This window comes from Scleropages formosus, chromosome 23 (genome assembly GCF_900964775.1).
Source record: "Scleropages formosus chromosome 23, fSclFor1.1, whole genome shotgun sequence".
Taxonomy (NCBI): domain Eukaryota; kingdom Metazoa; phylum Chordata; class Actinopteri; order Osteoglossiformes; family Osteoglossidae; genus Scleropages; species Scleropages formosus.
This window is the reverse complement of record NC_041828.1, coordinates 6,309,681-6,326,998: the sequence shown is the minus strand read 5'-3', so window position 1 is coordinate 6,326,998 and position 17,318 is coordinate 6,309,681. Positions and strand designations below refer to the sequence as shown.

The following is a 17,318-nucleotide window of genomic DNA, read 5'->3' as shown; positions in this document are numbered from 1 at the left end:
GGACACGGGGGTGGGGGTGGGGGTGGTTGAGGGTGTTGTCTTGGAATGACTTTGCTCCAAAGCAGGGGAAAGTCACTCGCCCCAAGAGATGAGGGGCTCGGAAAGCAAGGCAAAGGCAAAGCAGGCGCAGCGGTCATACGCATCTCCTAATTTAGTGCAAGGCTTTCCCCTCCAGCAAACGCCGTACGTTCAGTTCACTGAGCACATTATTTATAGGGCCTCCGCGAACATAGCCCGTACTCGCCGTCTTTGGACTGGTGGCATGCACTTAAAGGTGGGTTGGTTAAAGGGATTCCCCCTAAAAGGGTTCATGAAATGAGCATCTCCAATCGGATCAATACAATATAATAACATATACTTATTGTCTATACTCTGCCCTGTCACAGAGAGAAAGAAGAGTCATCCTCTTTGCGCCAGTAATAGCAGCTCGGTTTGTTTTACATTTTTATATAAGCAATTTCAGTTTACAGGTCAGCTGCAATTTAGGTGCAAGTGAAGGCAGGTTGTATTGAAATTATCCGCACCGCTTCCTTCTAATAAACAGAACCGTGTAAATCCAGGACAAAATTACTGCGAGTGTGCTTTTAAACTCACAGTAGGAGCAGGAGAGCACCTGGCCACTCCTTATGTGGAGACTCACTTCAAAAATCGGGATCAAATATGTCCCAAATGTCACCAAATCAGACAATTAGATCACTAAAAATGACTGAAATAGAAGATGATTCTGCTGTTTGTCAGACACATGTATGTAATGCTTTTTTTGTCTCTCTGGGCATAAACATGGGCGTGTGCTCCAGCAGTTACTTATCAATATTATAATTTTTTTCATTTTGCTGACACTCTTCTCCAAAGTAACTTACAGTGATTTATCCATTTATACAGCTGAGTAACTTTTACTGCATCACTTCAGGGTAAGTACCTTGACCAAAGGTACCATAGCAGGGGTAGGGATTCGAACCCCTTTTTGATTGCAAAGCAATAACTGTCACCACTAAGCCACCAGCTGCCCCCAATATGAGAGAAAGTGTGATTTTTGGAGGTATATATACATATTCATATTTTCACACATCTTGACCCAGAGAGACACAAAGGACCTTTGAGAGGCTTCAGATGCAAACAACCCTTTGAAAAGAGGACACAAAAAACAGCATCGCTCCATCGACACCATTCCCACAGGACAGGATCAGCCGGTGGCATGTTTCTGAGCTGCCAAAGGCCTTATGGGAAAGAAAAAACAATGGAAAAAGTGTCTGTTTTGTAAACTGCCTGGAATCAGTTTTTTAGAGCCACAGTAAGGGAACACTTCAAAGTTCCCACAGAAGCATCTTTAAAGGGCTGTGTCTCTAAAGTGGGGGGTCTTTGGATTAGGTCCCTGCATCTGAGACCCCTGCACACCCTCCCTGTGCCTCTTTCCACCTCTGTGTTGTCCATCTACTGCCGGCGAAAGACACTTGAACCTCACAAAGAGCAGTGGGAAAGGTCATATGACAAGTTACACACCAGTGCTAAATGAGGAGCAAATATTATTATTATTATTATTATTATTATTATTAATTCATTTAACTGATACTTTTCTCCAAAGAAACTTACCAGATTTTACGTACAGGTTACTTTATTGTTATTACTACCTTTTTGATTTTGTGGAAATCGAAGCGTAAGTGTCACCCCTCAGACCAAGGGACTGGAGACAGGTGAGTGCTGGACCCAAGTGCGGGTTTTATTTCGAAAACAGGGTTCGTGGCACAAGGCAAAACTTGTGGGTCAGGGACAGGCGAAGGTCTTGCAGGCGCGGACGTCTCAACAAGGGCAAGGCAAAACTCGGTAGTCAGGGAAGGCAGGCGTGGGTCAAAAACCATGAACACAAGAACCAAGCAGGATACAAGGAACCGACAAGGGCGACTGCAAGAATCTGCGTCGGGGCTTGGGTTTGGAGCTCCTTTTACCCCCGATGTCATCAATCGGCCGAATGTGTTACTACTCCGCTTGTTTTTGGGGGTGTGACAGTAAGTCACTGTGCCACTTACAGTGATTTACCCATTTATACAGCTGAGTCATTTTTACAATATCTGCTCACAATAACAACCTTGATCAAGAGTACTAGAGTAAAGCAGGGATTCAAATCCAGGTCCTCTATTTGTAAGGCGGCTATAACCACTACATCACCTGCTGCCCCACATAACAAATTTTGACAAAATACGTTAAATAAAAGTGGACAAAATGACAAATGAAAAGGTACAAAGTACTAATGTCACCATTATTACACTAGTTCATGACTCTGTTTTGCTACCCTTTGATTAAACAGGTAGCTGTGTGCCCTCCTAATGTTTACTCAGTTTATTTAGTTTGAGGAGGAAGACCCATCCATGACAGTCTGCTGTGAGGGGCAGAATCTGAAACGAAAAGTGACTGATGGTTTAACTAACCTGAACATCAAACGTTGTTTGTTGCAAAAGAGAGAAAGAGGGATGGATGGATGGATGGATGGATGGATGGATGGATACCCAGAGCGGTTGGAAAGCAATGATGACAGGGGCGGAGAGGAGGGACTGATGAGACTCACCTATCCACTTGTCATTGCCAAACCAGGAAAGGTTGCCCTTGGTGCTGTCGTAGTAACCAATCTTCTTATAGCTTCCACCTTCATCATTACAGAAAGAAAGTGTCAGTGCACCCCGGAGGGTTCGATAGATTCATGACCAATTCATCTATCAAATTTCCTCCAAATTGACTTGCAATAAGAAGGATACAAAAAGCATTCAGCAGCAAAAATTTCTCAAATACCGACATGCGGTCATTATATTGCACTTTATTCTGCCCGCACTGTTACCAGCACTTATTACGAATGCAATACTTCAAGTTTACAGTACCAGTGAAAAGTGTGAGTGCATCTTGGCAGCTGGAGTAACACCTATATGGCATGAACTGGTCAGAAGAGAGAAATCATTAAACCCACAAGTGTCCCACATCTCTGGGAATTACTGTAGAGGAGCTGGAAATACACGTCAATTGATTTCCTGATCAAGCTTGTTCACCAAATGTTTTCCAGCAAGTGTCATTACACATTTACACCGGTATAGTAAATACGTAATTGTAGTACATATACAGATACAATACCTTCATGCTCACATGTGGAAGTCCAGGCCAAAGTGTGTCTGAATGTATGAGCATGTAAATGGGTAAAAAGGCCAAGCTGCTTTAGGGGTCATCCTAAAGGACTCTACTTTTCAACTCAGCTACACTCTCTCTAGGGGATGCTCACACTCATCATCCAGCGGGATAGAATCAACATAACAAGTGCAAGAGCCTGCAGTGGGCAGCAGTGATGGAAGTGTGTGTAAGCTAAGCACCTGTTCCTCCGCACCAAAGCCCCCTCCTCCTGTCCAGACAGAAAAGTCCACTCAGTCATCAGTGGCTCCACCCCAGGCCATAACTGTTCCACTTAATGTCACACAAGCCACAAAAAACACACACACACGAGACAGCAGCACTCTTTCATCTAATGCCGAGGCCATCTTTCCTCTGCATCTCAGCTCCAATTCTCAGTTCCTTCAGGGCCTGTATTCAGTTCGAACAGTTTCTTTCTATCCCCCCAAGACCCTGCCACTCATTTTTGTCCACTCTAGTGGACAAATATTTTTTACATGTATCTCTCAGACTGTTACAACACTGAGTCTTGACTCACTGAGGGTATTAAATGCTTTCAAACGATACCTCTTGTTTGAGGCGGGGGGGGTTTGGAAAAATTTCTAAAAATCCCAGAAAAGTAAGCCAAAAACCTTTGTTTTACTGGGTCTCAGCAGAACATTGCCTATTGACTCTGCTGTTCATGCCTGTGCATCGTTCCTAAAACACTGCAGCAAAGAGTAGCTTTTCTTCAATATGGTTCACTAATGACTTATATTCACAGATATCTTTCATTACTTTAAAAAATATCCAGGAGATTGGTCTAAAGCAGAGGAGCAAAAATGTGGGGCAAGGCAACAGAGTGCTGGTTTTTGCTCTGTCTCAGCTCTTCATTTCCTCATATCTGGAGTGTGTATTGCCTCTCTTGGTATTTCAAGTGTCAGTCAGACACCTGTTACAATGCACTGTGTATACCTCTGGGATCTTGGTGTAAAGGACTAGTGAAGAGATGTCATTGTAGGAAAATACCACAGATCCAGTCTGCTGCTCCACCCTTAGAAACAGTAGGGGAAAGGCAGGTCCTAACCTAACCTAAAAACAGGGCAATACAAGCAAACCAGGCATCCAGAGCAGAATGAGTCCCGTCACCATAGCAATAACAGGCTGAGAGCAGTGAATGAAATGCTGTAAACATGACCCAGCTGGATGCGCTGACTTGGAGCCAAGAGCTTTTGATATCGCACATCTGATGTCATCACAGAGCAATAGTACAGGTTGGATGGACACGCCGGCATCCCCTGGTCACTGAACACAAGTGACAAACTACGAGTGGCAGCAATGCGGGATCCCAGCATACACTAATTTAATGCAGCTTCCACCAGGTCCGGCACCACCACACACACACACACACACATTTTCAGAACCGCTCGTCCCTTACGGGGTCACGGGGAACCGGAGCCTACCCGGCAACACAGGGCGTAAGGCCGGAGGGGGAAGGGGACACACCCAGGACAGGACGCCAGTCTGCCGCAAGGCACCCCAAGCGGGACTTGAACCCCAGACCCACCGAAGAGCAGGACTGCGGTCCACCGGCACCACCATTTCTTTACTAATACTGTTGACATTGTGTTTCCTGCCAGAGTGTAAACAGGCTCCTGAAATGTCAAATAATTTTTTTTTTTTTTTAAATCAGCATTCCATTTATGTACTGATACCCTTTTTTAACAGTTTCAACTCAGATGTTCATTGCTTCAGTGTTGTGCAACATATGCATTGTTACTTAACCACTCAAGACTGTGCCAACACCACTTCTAAACAGAGCCTTGACTAGACATGAGAAGAAAAAAAGGAGAAAAAGCCCGGAGAAATGCAAAGCATCAGGGTGTGCAGGGAGATCAGAAGCTCATTCCATACCAAGCCATGACCCTTCTGGAAAAACCTTGCCTGGGACAGCCAGCTACATGAGATCAGGTAAGAAAACGAGATTGGGGAGTCACACTAGACAGAGTAAAAGACTAAAAGTGTGCATCCTGAGCAGCCTTTGTGTACACCACCCACCAATCTCACCACATTTCACTAAATATTTTAAAACTGTATTAAGTTTTTATGCAGATGTGCATATTTGTCATAATTTTATGATAAGGAAACACAACCTCTTTATGGTACGTATAAAGTTCCACATTTCTGGAGTGTATGCATCCCCCCCTGCGTTTGTAAGGCTATCATTCCTCTACAGTATTTATTACATTTTCATGGTCATTCAGTTTTCTTCATCAAAGCCCTTTCTGCAATTAACAGTTTAAAACACCATTTGTTTTCCACGTCCATATGTGCGTAGCATGTACTCTCGAGAGTATGTGCATTATTATGCACAGAATTTTCAGACGGCTAGCGATGCAGATAAATTATGTTCCACTGTTATGTTTGTTATGTTTTTTTTTTAAATCGATTTTGAGATCTCCTACATCTCTTCTTCTCGAAAAACCGCGGCACTGAGAGTCTTGAAAAAGAGCCAGGTGTTGCTTTTAAAAGTCTTCCAGCCTCTGTGGGGCGACATGGTTAAATAAAGGATAAACAAAGTAAATAAAACATTCTCCCCTCTTGATGGTGTTCCAGATCATTAGGAAGTTAGCTTCTCTGTCAAGAGAAAGCTTGAAGCAGTGGAACACAAGAAAGCTGTTTGGATACCATGTAAAAGGGAATACAGAAAAAGACAATACAGTCAAAATCAAACAGGTCTTTTCCAGCAAACAAAAGGGCAGTGGAGCTGTTCGTGTTTGTCGACTTGGCAAAGTGCTAAAGCGGAGTGACTAACATGAACGATTTGGATGGTTAACGTAGAGATGAAATCAAGCCTGAAAGGCAGGGAATCACAGAAACAAACAGAAATGGAAGAGGCGAATGCTTCAGAAAGGAGTACCTTGCAGTTGTTCAATAAGGGTCCAGGCCATTCTCGAACCCTGGGCATCAAACACTACGTGGCCCTGAGAGAAGAATAAACAGTAAACACATGTCCACTCCTGACTCCATATTATCATTTCTTTCTGTTTACAGACATTTTAGATCTGGATATTTTCCAGCAAACAATTCACATGAAGTGCACCTTCCACTATGAGGACATAGCCAGCAACCTTCAGGGCACCAGTAAATGTCCAACCACCACGCTACCCACTGCACTTAACTGCTCCTCTGCCTTTGCATCCTACCTGCTGCTATTCGTTGATTGTTTCTGCTCCACCAACACTCACCGACACTCCCTCAAAGGAGCTGGTGTTCAGTGCCCGGTAGATCTCGGCTGTGATGTCGTGGTTGTTGTAGTTGAAGTCTTCCAGTCGGCGGCCCTTGGCCTTCAGGGGCTCTACAGTCTTGTTGAGGGCCAGCGCCAGGGCCCACACAGCATCGTAGGCCAGCGGTGCTTCCTGGAAGCCCCCTGTCTCCTCAGGGTTCTTGCCCCCCAGCCTGGACATCAGCTGCTCCAAGAACTCCTGGGATGTCTGGGCAAGAGAATGGAAGAAGAAATCACGATCTTCAGAGCGGTCAAGACCATCTGTTAAAATGGACGAAGAATGTCACCAGAGCACATGCTAATTGGCTTATAGATGTGACCCAGAAGGAACAAAAAACCTTACATAACCAGTTAGTGAATAATTGGATAAATCCAGGGTCAGGCAGACAAATGGCAGAAATTACAAATACAAAATGTCCATGTCAGCAGCAGTAATTTCCAGTCTAATGGCAAAACATTCCCTACACAGCTGCACATTGTCTCTGAGGTGATGGAGAATATGAAGGAGAAGCAGTCAGTGTAGGTCAGCACAATTCAGCATAAGTCACCAGGGATCCATGCAACAGCTGACTCACAGGGCACATTCAACACAACGTTCACTCACTGCTTCTGCCATCCAGTCCGCGTCATAAGAGTAAATGCGGACTGGGCCTGACATTAAATCACACAGCCCCCTGCCCAGGAACATTCTGTTTCACTGTACAATCTATCACAGGCACCATTGCTCAATTCATTAATGCAACGATAATCTTTGTAGCAGGGTAATTTGTTGGTGTTGTTTGCAGGTAGTTATTTGGTTTATAAATCAACCATCTAGCTGTGATGGCAGGGGGCTGAGCACAGAAAAATCACTCGACGTTCACATTTAGATCTCTTAAATTCATTATGCATTCAGCATGAATGTTGAGATTATGGTATAAGAGCATAACAGTATATGCCACTCTATTTATGTCACAATGAACTACAGAGCAGGCATTATTTTGCCATCAGACTAATAATTACTGTTTTTTGCACCGACTTCTTCCTGGCTGTATTTATATTCATGTATGCGTCTCTGCCATCTGTCAGCCTTTGACTGTGTCTCGATAAGGGCATCTGCTTTAATTACCTAGATGGAGCAATACAGATAGTAATAAAGCCTTGATTCTTTAGGAAAATGATAAAAACATGTGAAGTGCAATTTGAATCCCCCTTCTCGTAAATGGCTTTCAATGAGAGTATATAACATAGCACTCCAACACATTTACTTGAGTGGTATTGAATGTTTTGTTGGAACAGCACGAGTGAAAGAGTGAACCCTTTGGACGAGATTACAGCATTATCTGTCAACAAAATGTATAACGAGGACAAGCATGGGAATGGTGTAACAGGAACACGGCACAGAAGAGAGGGGGAGCCTTGAGCATTCACCAGGTTCGATGCCCCACGGACTGTCTCTGGGTTGAGCATGACAATCTCTGTGGTGACATGTCCCTCCACGGCTTCCGTCATGTTCTCAACGGTGCAGTTGATGGAAGGGTCCTTGATTTTGAACCAGTTGTCTGCATACCAGCCAATTAGGAACCACACGTACTTCTTTCCATAGAGCTTTTCTTTGAAAACCTGTTGTGTGAGGGAGAACAGAGAACGCAGGGAAGAAAGAGGGGGTGAGACATCTTTGTGAGTCCTGCTTCTTGGATAATCTCTGCACATCCCTGTGTGGAAACTTGTCTGAGAAAAACATCCCAAACAGTTTGAAAGGAAAAGCACACCACGCATCACATATCTGTTCATTCATACATTATCGAAAACCACATGTCCATTATGGTGTTGCACCGGCACCGAGCTTATCCTGGAAGTACAGAACACTAGACTAAGCAGGGTACACCCTTGACAGGACACCAGTTCATCGCAGGGCAATCACTCACTCACTCACACACACATACACACATCAGGCCATTTAGTCACCAATTCACCTGAAGCACCAGGAGGAAACTCTACAAATACAAGAAGAACATGCAAACTCCACTCAGACTGAGCTGGATTTCAACCCATGTTCCAACCCACAGCCGAGCACCTGTGAGGCACCAGTGCTAACTGCTGTGCCACAATGATGCCAGAACTCTAAAGAGTACCCTAAGATACTGCTGATCCAATAAGAGCTTGAAAAAAAAATCAATGAAATGGTTTGAACTACAGACCCACGTGACCACAGAGTAGACACTAACCTCACAGAACACTTTCCTGGCCTCTGTTTCATAGAAGAGGCCCACGATGATCCTGGCATCCTGACGCTGAAGAGCAGTGGAGAACAGAGACATGCAGCACAGGGCCAAGGAGGAGTCACGTTCCAAGTCCGAAAACAAGAGCAGAGACAGAGAGAGCAGCCGAGCACGCGGCCGGACAGTGTGTGTGAACTCTTTTCTGTAGTGTGCTCCTTTACTGAGGCTCATGGCTCATTGCTAATTAGTCTGTGTATCTCGGTGGACCGAAAGTAGGCCGATACACCATACGAGTCAGCCTGCCTTACACCTGGGAAGTGAGTGGTAAGAGGAGAAACTGCCACTGAATTTAGTCAGCTTTGTACAAAAGGATTCTTTTCAAACCATTGCAACAGTTGCTGTGTTTTACATAAAGCTTATTTTGGCTCTTTGGCCTGTCAGGACAAAGAGCCAAAATGAGGCACTAGGAGAGTTTACTGGTAGGGCGGAAGGACTTTAGGGGCCGTTAGAAGTGAAAAATTTGACTTTCTGTAGTCACCGGCTGCCATCTCATGTGTTACATGATGTGACAGCTGCCGCGGTGGCAGGGGGTGAGGGGCAAGTGAGGGGCTGCCCAACAGGAAGAGGAAAGCACCTTGAGGTTCTTGACAGCCACTGCAGGGTCAGTGAGGAAGCTCTGTCGTACGCTGATCTCAATGCCAGCTTCCTTCACCCTCTGCTCCAGATCATCCAGAGTCTGTGAGAGAGAGAGAGAGAGAGTGGAGAGAGGACAAACGAGAGAGAAACAACGATAGAGGAGGGAAAGAGCAGGAGGCAGTAGAGGAGAGGAGAGAAAAAGGATAGAGAGCCAAGAGAGGGGCAAAGTACACAGAGATAAAGAAATAAAGAGCAATAGAATGCATTAACAGAATGTGGTTGACAGGCAGAAACGAACAGAGGAGCAGGGAAAAGGGAACAGAGAAGGGGCGACAGAGGTTAATACAAGCACATCTACTAGACATGAGAGTATGCAGCCTGGCAGGACGTGCAGGACGAGTGAGGATAGGCTGGGTGTTACTTACAGATGTGAAGACCTCAGTGGTTTGCTGGATAGTGGCAATCTTTGTCCACTTCCACTTCTGGAAGAGCTGCACACGAGTGGGGTTGTGCAGGGTGGCAGAGGGGTGTGTGCGGAAGAAGGTGGGGAAGCGCTGCCGATTGGAGAGGGCCGGGGAGCTGGAGCCGTAGGACAGCTGGGGAAGGGCGGCGGAAGCGGACAGGAGTAATGATGAAAACAGCAGCGACAACGTTATCAATTATAGCGATAATGTCATCAATTATACCCTGAGACCAAGTCCTTAATTTTTTTTCCCACTGAATTCCTTATATTTCTCATGAGTTACTTATTAATATTACATTTCATTTGAATTAAGTCAGGCTGCCCCATGACAATTGGGAACTTCCTGGTTAAAGGCATCCAAAGATAACAAACAGGAAGAGGCAGAGAGGAGGAAGAAGAGTCAGCAGGAATTCAGCAGATACCAGTTTCTTGGCAATTCCCTTTTTTTGCCCTTCTGGACAGATAAAAGATAAAAGGCCCGTACTCTGAAGGTACCGGGGGAGGAGAGTGCCGAGGAGTCGTACCACAATGAGGTTCCACATGCGAGCCGCCTCGGCCACCAGTGTGGAGACTGAGCTGCAGCCAGGCATCAACACAATCTTAATGGGCTCCGTGTAGAGGAGGTCGTAGAGAAGTTTGGTGGCTTCACCTGGGTCACACTGACAGGGACAGAAGGACAGCAGATAGACCAGGTGAGGTGATGGAGAAGTGTTGCAGGCTACAGGAGGTGATTGGCACCATTTCACTCAAAACTACGTCAACGGCTGCGAGCGAAAGGTCTACAGCTCTCCCCCTCGTAAAGGCATCCACAGTCGCTTTCTGATGACATTCAAACCCTAAAGAGAGGAATATATCAGAAGGATGTGTTCAGTTTGTGCTCTCCTTGCCAAGTAAAATCTATGGTAACACACAACTTGAATTATCAAACGCTTGCTGATTTCTTTTTAAGGAGGTAACCTCGACATTATGCTGCACCAGTTACAGGCCCTGACATATGGTGAAGTCCGGCCGTAAAGCAGAAGAAATGTGGCACAGCCATATGCTTGGAGGGGGGACAGAAGGGAAGGTGGGGAGCCAGTGGCCCTTTGAAGGAACCTGTCTGTACACCTGGTCACTTCACATTTCCATCCAAGCATCAGAAAGGCACCATCGCTTCCCGTTCAGGGCAGGATCCCTCCAGACTCCGCGGAGTGTGTCGGTCTCGTTTCTCTCAGCTCAGAGGAGAGCGGCAACTTTCCTGAGGACCCAGGGGAGGCCATGCATGATCTCTCCATGCCAAGAATGCAGCAGGGTCCTTCCACGTCAAATCAGAGTCCAGAAAATTCAGCTCTGATATCCATCAAGATAAAGGGCCTTTCATGTAACCAAGGCGAATACCCAGCATCCACATTAAATAGTTTCGGGGGAAAGGAAGGTTGCGCTCTCTCTTACAAGCAACATTTGTCTCGTATGTTAAAACAGACCACGATTTCAAAGCTGCATTTTCTTCCTTAATTTCAGTTCCTCCCAGGAGGTATTATGCACCATAATTTACCTTTAATTCTGTAGGTCGCACTTTAAAAAGATTTGTCTCAGCGGACCGCATGTTTTTTTTTCTTCTTGCTGCGCAAGGTCAGCAGCAGTAAATGTGAAGGAGAGTCAGAATTTTTCAAGTATAAGCAGATTACATGAAAAACATTCTTGGGAGTAAAAAGATTCATAAAAACAAAAGCTAAAGATGAAAATTGTAATATTTCCACTCCGACAAAGTGCGTCATGTGTTGATGCTTATGAAACACCTCAAATTATCTATTTATGAGTTACCTCAAATTACCTATTTTTATTTTTATGCAGCTACAAGACTCATTCCAGGGAGATACAAAAAAGTCTATGGAACTTTAAAAAGGCAGATTTTGGGAGCAAGACTGATTTGGATATGTACACTGTGCTGGCATTGAACAAATCAGCGTCTGAAGTTCTCCGAGAGCCACGATCCACATTTACTAGCTCATCAGAGTTTTTCGCTTCCTATGAGGATCGAGCACAGTCGAGACCGTTGTCGACCTAAACCACCCAATGCTGATAACCCGCTGCAGGAGCAAAAGGGATTCTCATTCCAAGCAATCTGTGTCAAGCTAGTGACTCACTGAGCCACCGGCGGTTTAAAGATCACTTAAAGAAGCACTGAATTACCAGGCAAGATGAAAAGATGCATGAAAATGCACATCCCCACCACCTGCTAATAGGGTGCATTGGTACACTTGACATTTGACAGGAGAAAGATTGGGCACGCTTTCTAAAAAGACAATTGTCTTCTCACCCTTGCGACGTCTGAGTAACATCTAAATCTGGGTGAGGGTAAATGGATTTGACTTGACACGCTATGACAATTTTGGCTGCTGTCACCGCCTAGGGTGCTGAATTCTGATAATTGATGAAGACTCGATATGCAAGTCCTTGGGAACTCCATGAGGTCAACGTCACGTGGTACATGGAACCAAAACGGAAGGAACTGTAAGCATGTAAGTGCCAGTGTTGAACTCCTGAATCCCTGGACTGTTTCTTCTGTTGGGTATCTGCATACACAGAACATCGTAATCCCAGACATATAGGTACAAGGATTTGATTCAATCGCCACTGCATGTAGAGCTCGATCTCAGTGAAGCTATGTGTTTGTTTGAACTGCAGTTTCCCCAGTAACTGTTGCCATGTCAACTCTTTGCTGTTCCCCCTCCCTCTTCGAAATTGAAGTGGGGTTCCAATGCAGTGCCATTTCAGCCAATCAGCGAGGGGCTCTTAGGAGCACCAGCCAGTCACAGCAATGTTAACTATTCATTGCCTGTGATTGTATGGATATACACGGTCTGTGGGGTACCAAGTCAGGCAGGTGGCTAAATGGCAGAGTGCCAAGAGAGGGGGCTCTTGGTCACAGGACTGCGGTCAGTGGATGTGTGAAAACACTAAGTGGGAGTGTGAGGCACTGTGAAAGATGTCACTGCGCCTAGCCAGGAAACACAAAACTGTGACATGTACCCTGATTGTTGCTGCCAAACACATTACCGTGCCACACAAGCTCAGATGGCGAACTTGTCATCTGGTCTCACACTCAGGCTAAATATACATATTAACACCCCCAGATGAGGCACAGCTGCAGAACACTTGTGCATGCCACCTGACCTCAGCTTATTGGTCATCTTTCTACATGTGCAAAACTGTTAATCAGAGAACACAGTGCTACCATATTAAAAACAACATTTACAACATTTGATAAGAACACAGTTCATCATATACACAATTTAGTAACTTAACCCAAACCCATAAAAACAGGGAATGTGAACATCTGTAAGTTCTCCACACTAGATCAGGATTATCTCAATTATAGCTATAAAAATGTAATAAAAACAATGAGACACATGCATAACCCATTCACCTGTGTTACACCTTGGGTGGACACCCTGAAAGAAATACAAATAAAATTCCTGACACTTAAAATCTACATTGCATTGGTCACATTAACAAACCCTCCATCCTATATTCACTTACCATGCTGTCGTAGTATATAAGCTCCAGCTCGTAGTCGGGCAGGATGTCTGTCCTCTTGTTGACCAAGTCCAGAGCCATCTGGGCAGAGGGGAGACACGCCTGACCTCCAGGCCAACCTCCGCTCATGGGGAACAGGGCCCCTATGTACAGTTTCTTCTTGCCTAGAGTTGGGCATGACCAGGAGAGAAGCAAGGTGAGCCATGTGAGGGTGAGCTTTCTCGGGCTCGGGAAGCCCCCAACTCTCCTCGTCCACTGTCCACAGAGTCTCATGGTGTTCGCAGGGGATATCTCAGTGTCCACCCCGCTACAAAACTGGACCTTGGGACTTTTCACAGTAGGAATTCTCTGCGAAAGTGTATCTGTTCCAAAAAAGTTCAGCTGTAATTCATGTGGACCATCAACTACTCCACAACCACTGGGTGCAAAGTATCCAGCTGTAATAAAAAGTACTTTTAGTCGGATTACACCAGTACTGGCAGTAAAACAATAACACCAGAAATCTCCCAGCAACGAAAAACCAGAGGAATCCAACCGCCAGTGACTAAGCAGTGGTAAATATCCAGCTCCTGGTCAATATCTTCCAAACACTTACGGGCATCATAAAGTACTGTGTTCGGGAAAAGAGTGGGAATCAGGAGTGAGCGCCTCGGTAAATCATGTGCGTTTGTCGCGCGGACACAGAGAGGAGGAGCGCAGGCTGAAGCGGGTTCCCCCGAAGTGGGTGGTCCGATCTGCTCGATCTAATCGTGATCGGAGACCTTCAACTTCTTCTTCTTTCCCGACACTTTCAGCACTGACTGGTGATAAAACTTTGACAGCCACGCCGCAGAGCCTCAGCAAGGAAGGAGCGCTTGATTCAAGTGTGGTTTACAGGAGGGAATTCAGCCCGGAGAGAAAACAACAAGAATAATAATAATAATGCCTCATTATCATGCCGAATTAAAGTATAAGGAGACTTGGGAGGAGTTGGACAGAAAGGAGAAAAGAAGATGATATGAAGTGAAAAGAGATGTCGTGAAAGGAAGCAGCCGAAGGCAGCCGATGAAAGGATGGGATCTTATTGCAGGAAAGTGTCGCCGGACTGACGACGCCGGGGTCCGAAAGAGAGATGGTGATGAAGCGAGACCATGAATGATGAACGGAGATGCACACGACGACTGCAGTGAAACAGCCCTCCTCAAAACACACTGCCCCTCATCATCATGCGAATGTACAGCATCATTCCGAGGTGTGTCTTCGGTGCTCCGCCGGCGGTGCGTCACAAAGGAGATGCGTTCGAGGCGCTAACGACGTGGTCCTGATGCGGCGGCGGAGGGTTGGAAGCAGCGGAGCTCGCGGAAACACTGCGGGAGAGCAGCGCAGACAGCTCTGAGCATCGCTGCTCTGACGACTGCAGCAGGGAGGGAGAGCGCGCGCGTGTGTGTGTGTGAGGGGGAGAGAGAGAGACTGTACCAGTGTGTGTGTGTGTGTGTGTGTGTGTGTGTGTGTGTATGTGTGAGTGAGGGGGAGAGAGAGACAGAGAGAGAGACTGTACCAGTGTGTGCGAAAGACTGTGTGTGTGTGTGTGTGTGTGTGTGTGTGTGTGTGTGTGTGTGAGATAGAGAGAGAGAGACTGAAAAACGGAGATGCAACAAAGAGAAAGACAAACTGACTGAGACACAGAGACAGAGACATGGAGTGGGATGGGGGTCTGTTTCAGAAAACACTGCAACTATGCAATCACCACCATGAGCCTCTCATTTTTGTCCCCCTCCCGTCCCTGAGCCGAGTGGAGACACTGTTTGTTCAGATCGCTAAATATATCTTTTCACACATACAGTCCCTCTCCATGTCCACCCTCTGCTCAGTCACATGTAGCCGCTTCATTACTGAAGTCACTTTGTGTGTATTTTTCAGCGGAGGGGCCTAGTCTTTGTCGCTGGGTCACTATGGTCCCCCGTGTCACTGTCCTGTCACCACTTATGTCACAAATGCAAAACACTTCATCTGCGGAAGTCATTAAACCCAACATATGACTAATAGTAATAATACATTCACTCATTTAGCTGATGTTTTTCTCAAAAGTGACTTACAATGTTATGTTGCTTAGAATTATTTACCCATTTATACAGCACAGTAATTTCTACTTTGTCAAGGGTACTGCAGCAGGAGGCAGGATTTTGAACCTGTAACCTTTGGGTCAAAAGGCAGCAGTTTCAACCACTACACTGCCAGCTGCCTGTACAATAATAATAATAATAAGAAGAAGAATAAATCAACATGTGTCCCCTCCAGCCTTGTGCCCAGCTCACTGCGAGGCCATTCGGGACAAGCAGTTGTAGACATTGTGTGTGTGTGTGTGAATTTTACCTAGTCTGTGTGTGTGTTTATATATGTGCGTACAAGGCCAACATGTGTGCATGTGCCCATGTCTGCAAATTAAGACATGAAAACAACTGAGTGCTTCAATTTTTGCCCGTATATTTTTTCAAATCTGCGTGTCAGTGTGTTTGTGTGCGTGTGCACTCACGCATGTGCGGGAGGTTCAGTGTGTGCCTAAGCGTGGTTTTAAATAATTCATCTGCAATCTGATGGACTGACATTGATCTTCAGCAACTATATATTTTCTCCCCTCCTCCCCACTCCCTCTCACACTCTCTCTGCCTTCTTTCTGTCTACTTTTTCTTCTCGCCATCTTTCAGTGTTTTCTGACAGCAGACAGTGCTCTTATCTTCCCACTTTCTGGTGATATGAGATAAGTATCTCTCTCCAGTTTTCCACCCCTCTTCCACTTTTACTCTTGGTTTTGAACTCCAAGCTACAATAAGTCCGGTCTGGGCCACTCATTGTGGTTACTAAGTAGGCGCCTTAACGCCAAATGAAGAACACAGCATGCAGTGTCATTCATTTCTACCGCTGGACATGAAGCCGTTCCAGTGAAGCGGCTCGCTCGATGGTACAGCAGATGAGCTCCTCTCTGGATCTGACCCACAGCACCTCTTGGGGTCACATGCAATGCATTTCAAGTAGTTAAGAGCACGTGAGGCGCACACGGAAGTGCACATACATCAACCGTGACCAGGTAACTGAGACACCGACCAGCACGTGAACCAGGAATAGCTCTAGAACTCAAAGCATTCCCACCTGCTCAGACCCAATGAAGCACATTTTTTAATAAGAGCATTAATATTCAAGCGTGGCGTTTGAAGAAAACTGCTTTTTAGAGAAGTTCTGATGGCACCGGCCCATGATTTGGATCTGCAATGCATCCTTGCTTTCCTCTAACACATTCTCTAACACCTCCGTCTAAGAGGACTTCAGTGGAATCAACCTTGAAAACATTTAATTACAGAGCTAAAAGAAAAAATGCAAAAAGCTGCACTTCAAAAAAGAGGCAAACTGGAGAAAAGAGAACTTGTGAGCCTTCTGCATTACTGCACGACATGAAATTAAATCCCACAGTGTGTTATATGCCTAAATGCTATCAGCGAGCTACATTTGGGCTGCGGGTGCCGAGGCCGTTTTCACTAACAAAAGCGAGATTACCTGTCAGTGATTCCTTCGCTGCGTGCGTACGATAGCAGAGCCAGAGGAATGACTTCAAACAGGTACTGATCTCCGCCAAAAACACAAGTGAGCTGTAAGTGGGGCTGAAAAGACTTTCACTTTGCTAAAAAGCCAGGAAGGCGAGTGCATTAGCAGAGGCCACGCTGCCAACACATACACTGTAAATGGCGCAATGAGCAGCATGGTCCATTCAAAAGCTGCTAAAGCCCAGCATGCAACCTGTGTATAATGGAGGTGGAGGAAGGGATGGGGGTGCGATCAGACCGTGACAACAAACAGGCGCTGAGATGCTCGGAAGCGCTGAGAGGAGATACGAGGACTGCGCCCATCCCTCACATAACGGGGTTAATTTGTTCCATGAAATAACCCTGTTGGGCAAATTCATGTTGTAAGAAAGCTGAATTTCCATTATTTTCATGTGATATATATCTTGAATTTATAAACTGTGGCTCACAGGTGTTTATGCCATGAAAAAATGAAGTGCATAAGATCAATGCCTTTGAGCTTTTAACTCTACAAAAGCATGTGGACCCCATGCCCT

The 17,318-nt window shown here is 45.6% G+C and overlaps 1 protein-coding gene across 2 annotated transcripts in view; it reads right to left on the bottom strand.

Annotated features, from left to right (window-relative positions):
• Positions 1-17,318, bottom strand: part of gabbr1b (gamma-aminobutyric acid (GABA) B receptor, 1b) — a 50,929-nt gene that overhangs the window by 11,102 nt on the left and 22,509 nt on the right. For both annotated transcript variants that reach the window (XM_018754455.2, XM_018754453.2), the window contains exons 7-15: positions 13,232-13,392; positions 10,234-10,368; positions 9,672-9,842; positions 9,245-9,346; positions 8,617-8,682; positions 7,820-8,011; positions 6,372-6,617; positions 6,044-6,107; positions 2,561-2,638 (exon numbers count right to left, since the gene is read on the bottom strand). In XM_018754455.2, coding sequence (XP_018609971.1) covers positions 2,561-2,638; positions 6,044-6,107; positions 6,372-6,617; positions 7,820-8,011; positions 8,617-8,682; positions 9,245-9,346; positions 9,672-9,842; positions 10,234-10,368; positions 13,232-13,392 — 1,215 coding nt within the window. The remainder of the gene's footprint in view (positions 1-2,560; positions 2,639-6,043; positions 6,108-6,371; positions 6,618-7,819; positions 8,012-8,616; positions 8,683-9,244; positions 9,347-9,671; positions 9,843-10,233; positions 10,369-13,231; positions 13,393-17,318) is intronic.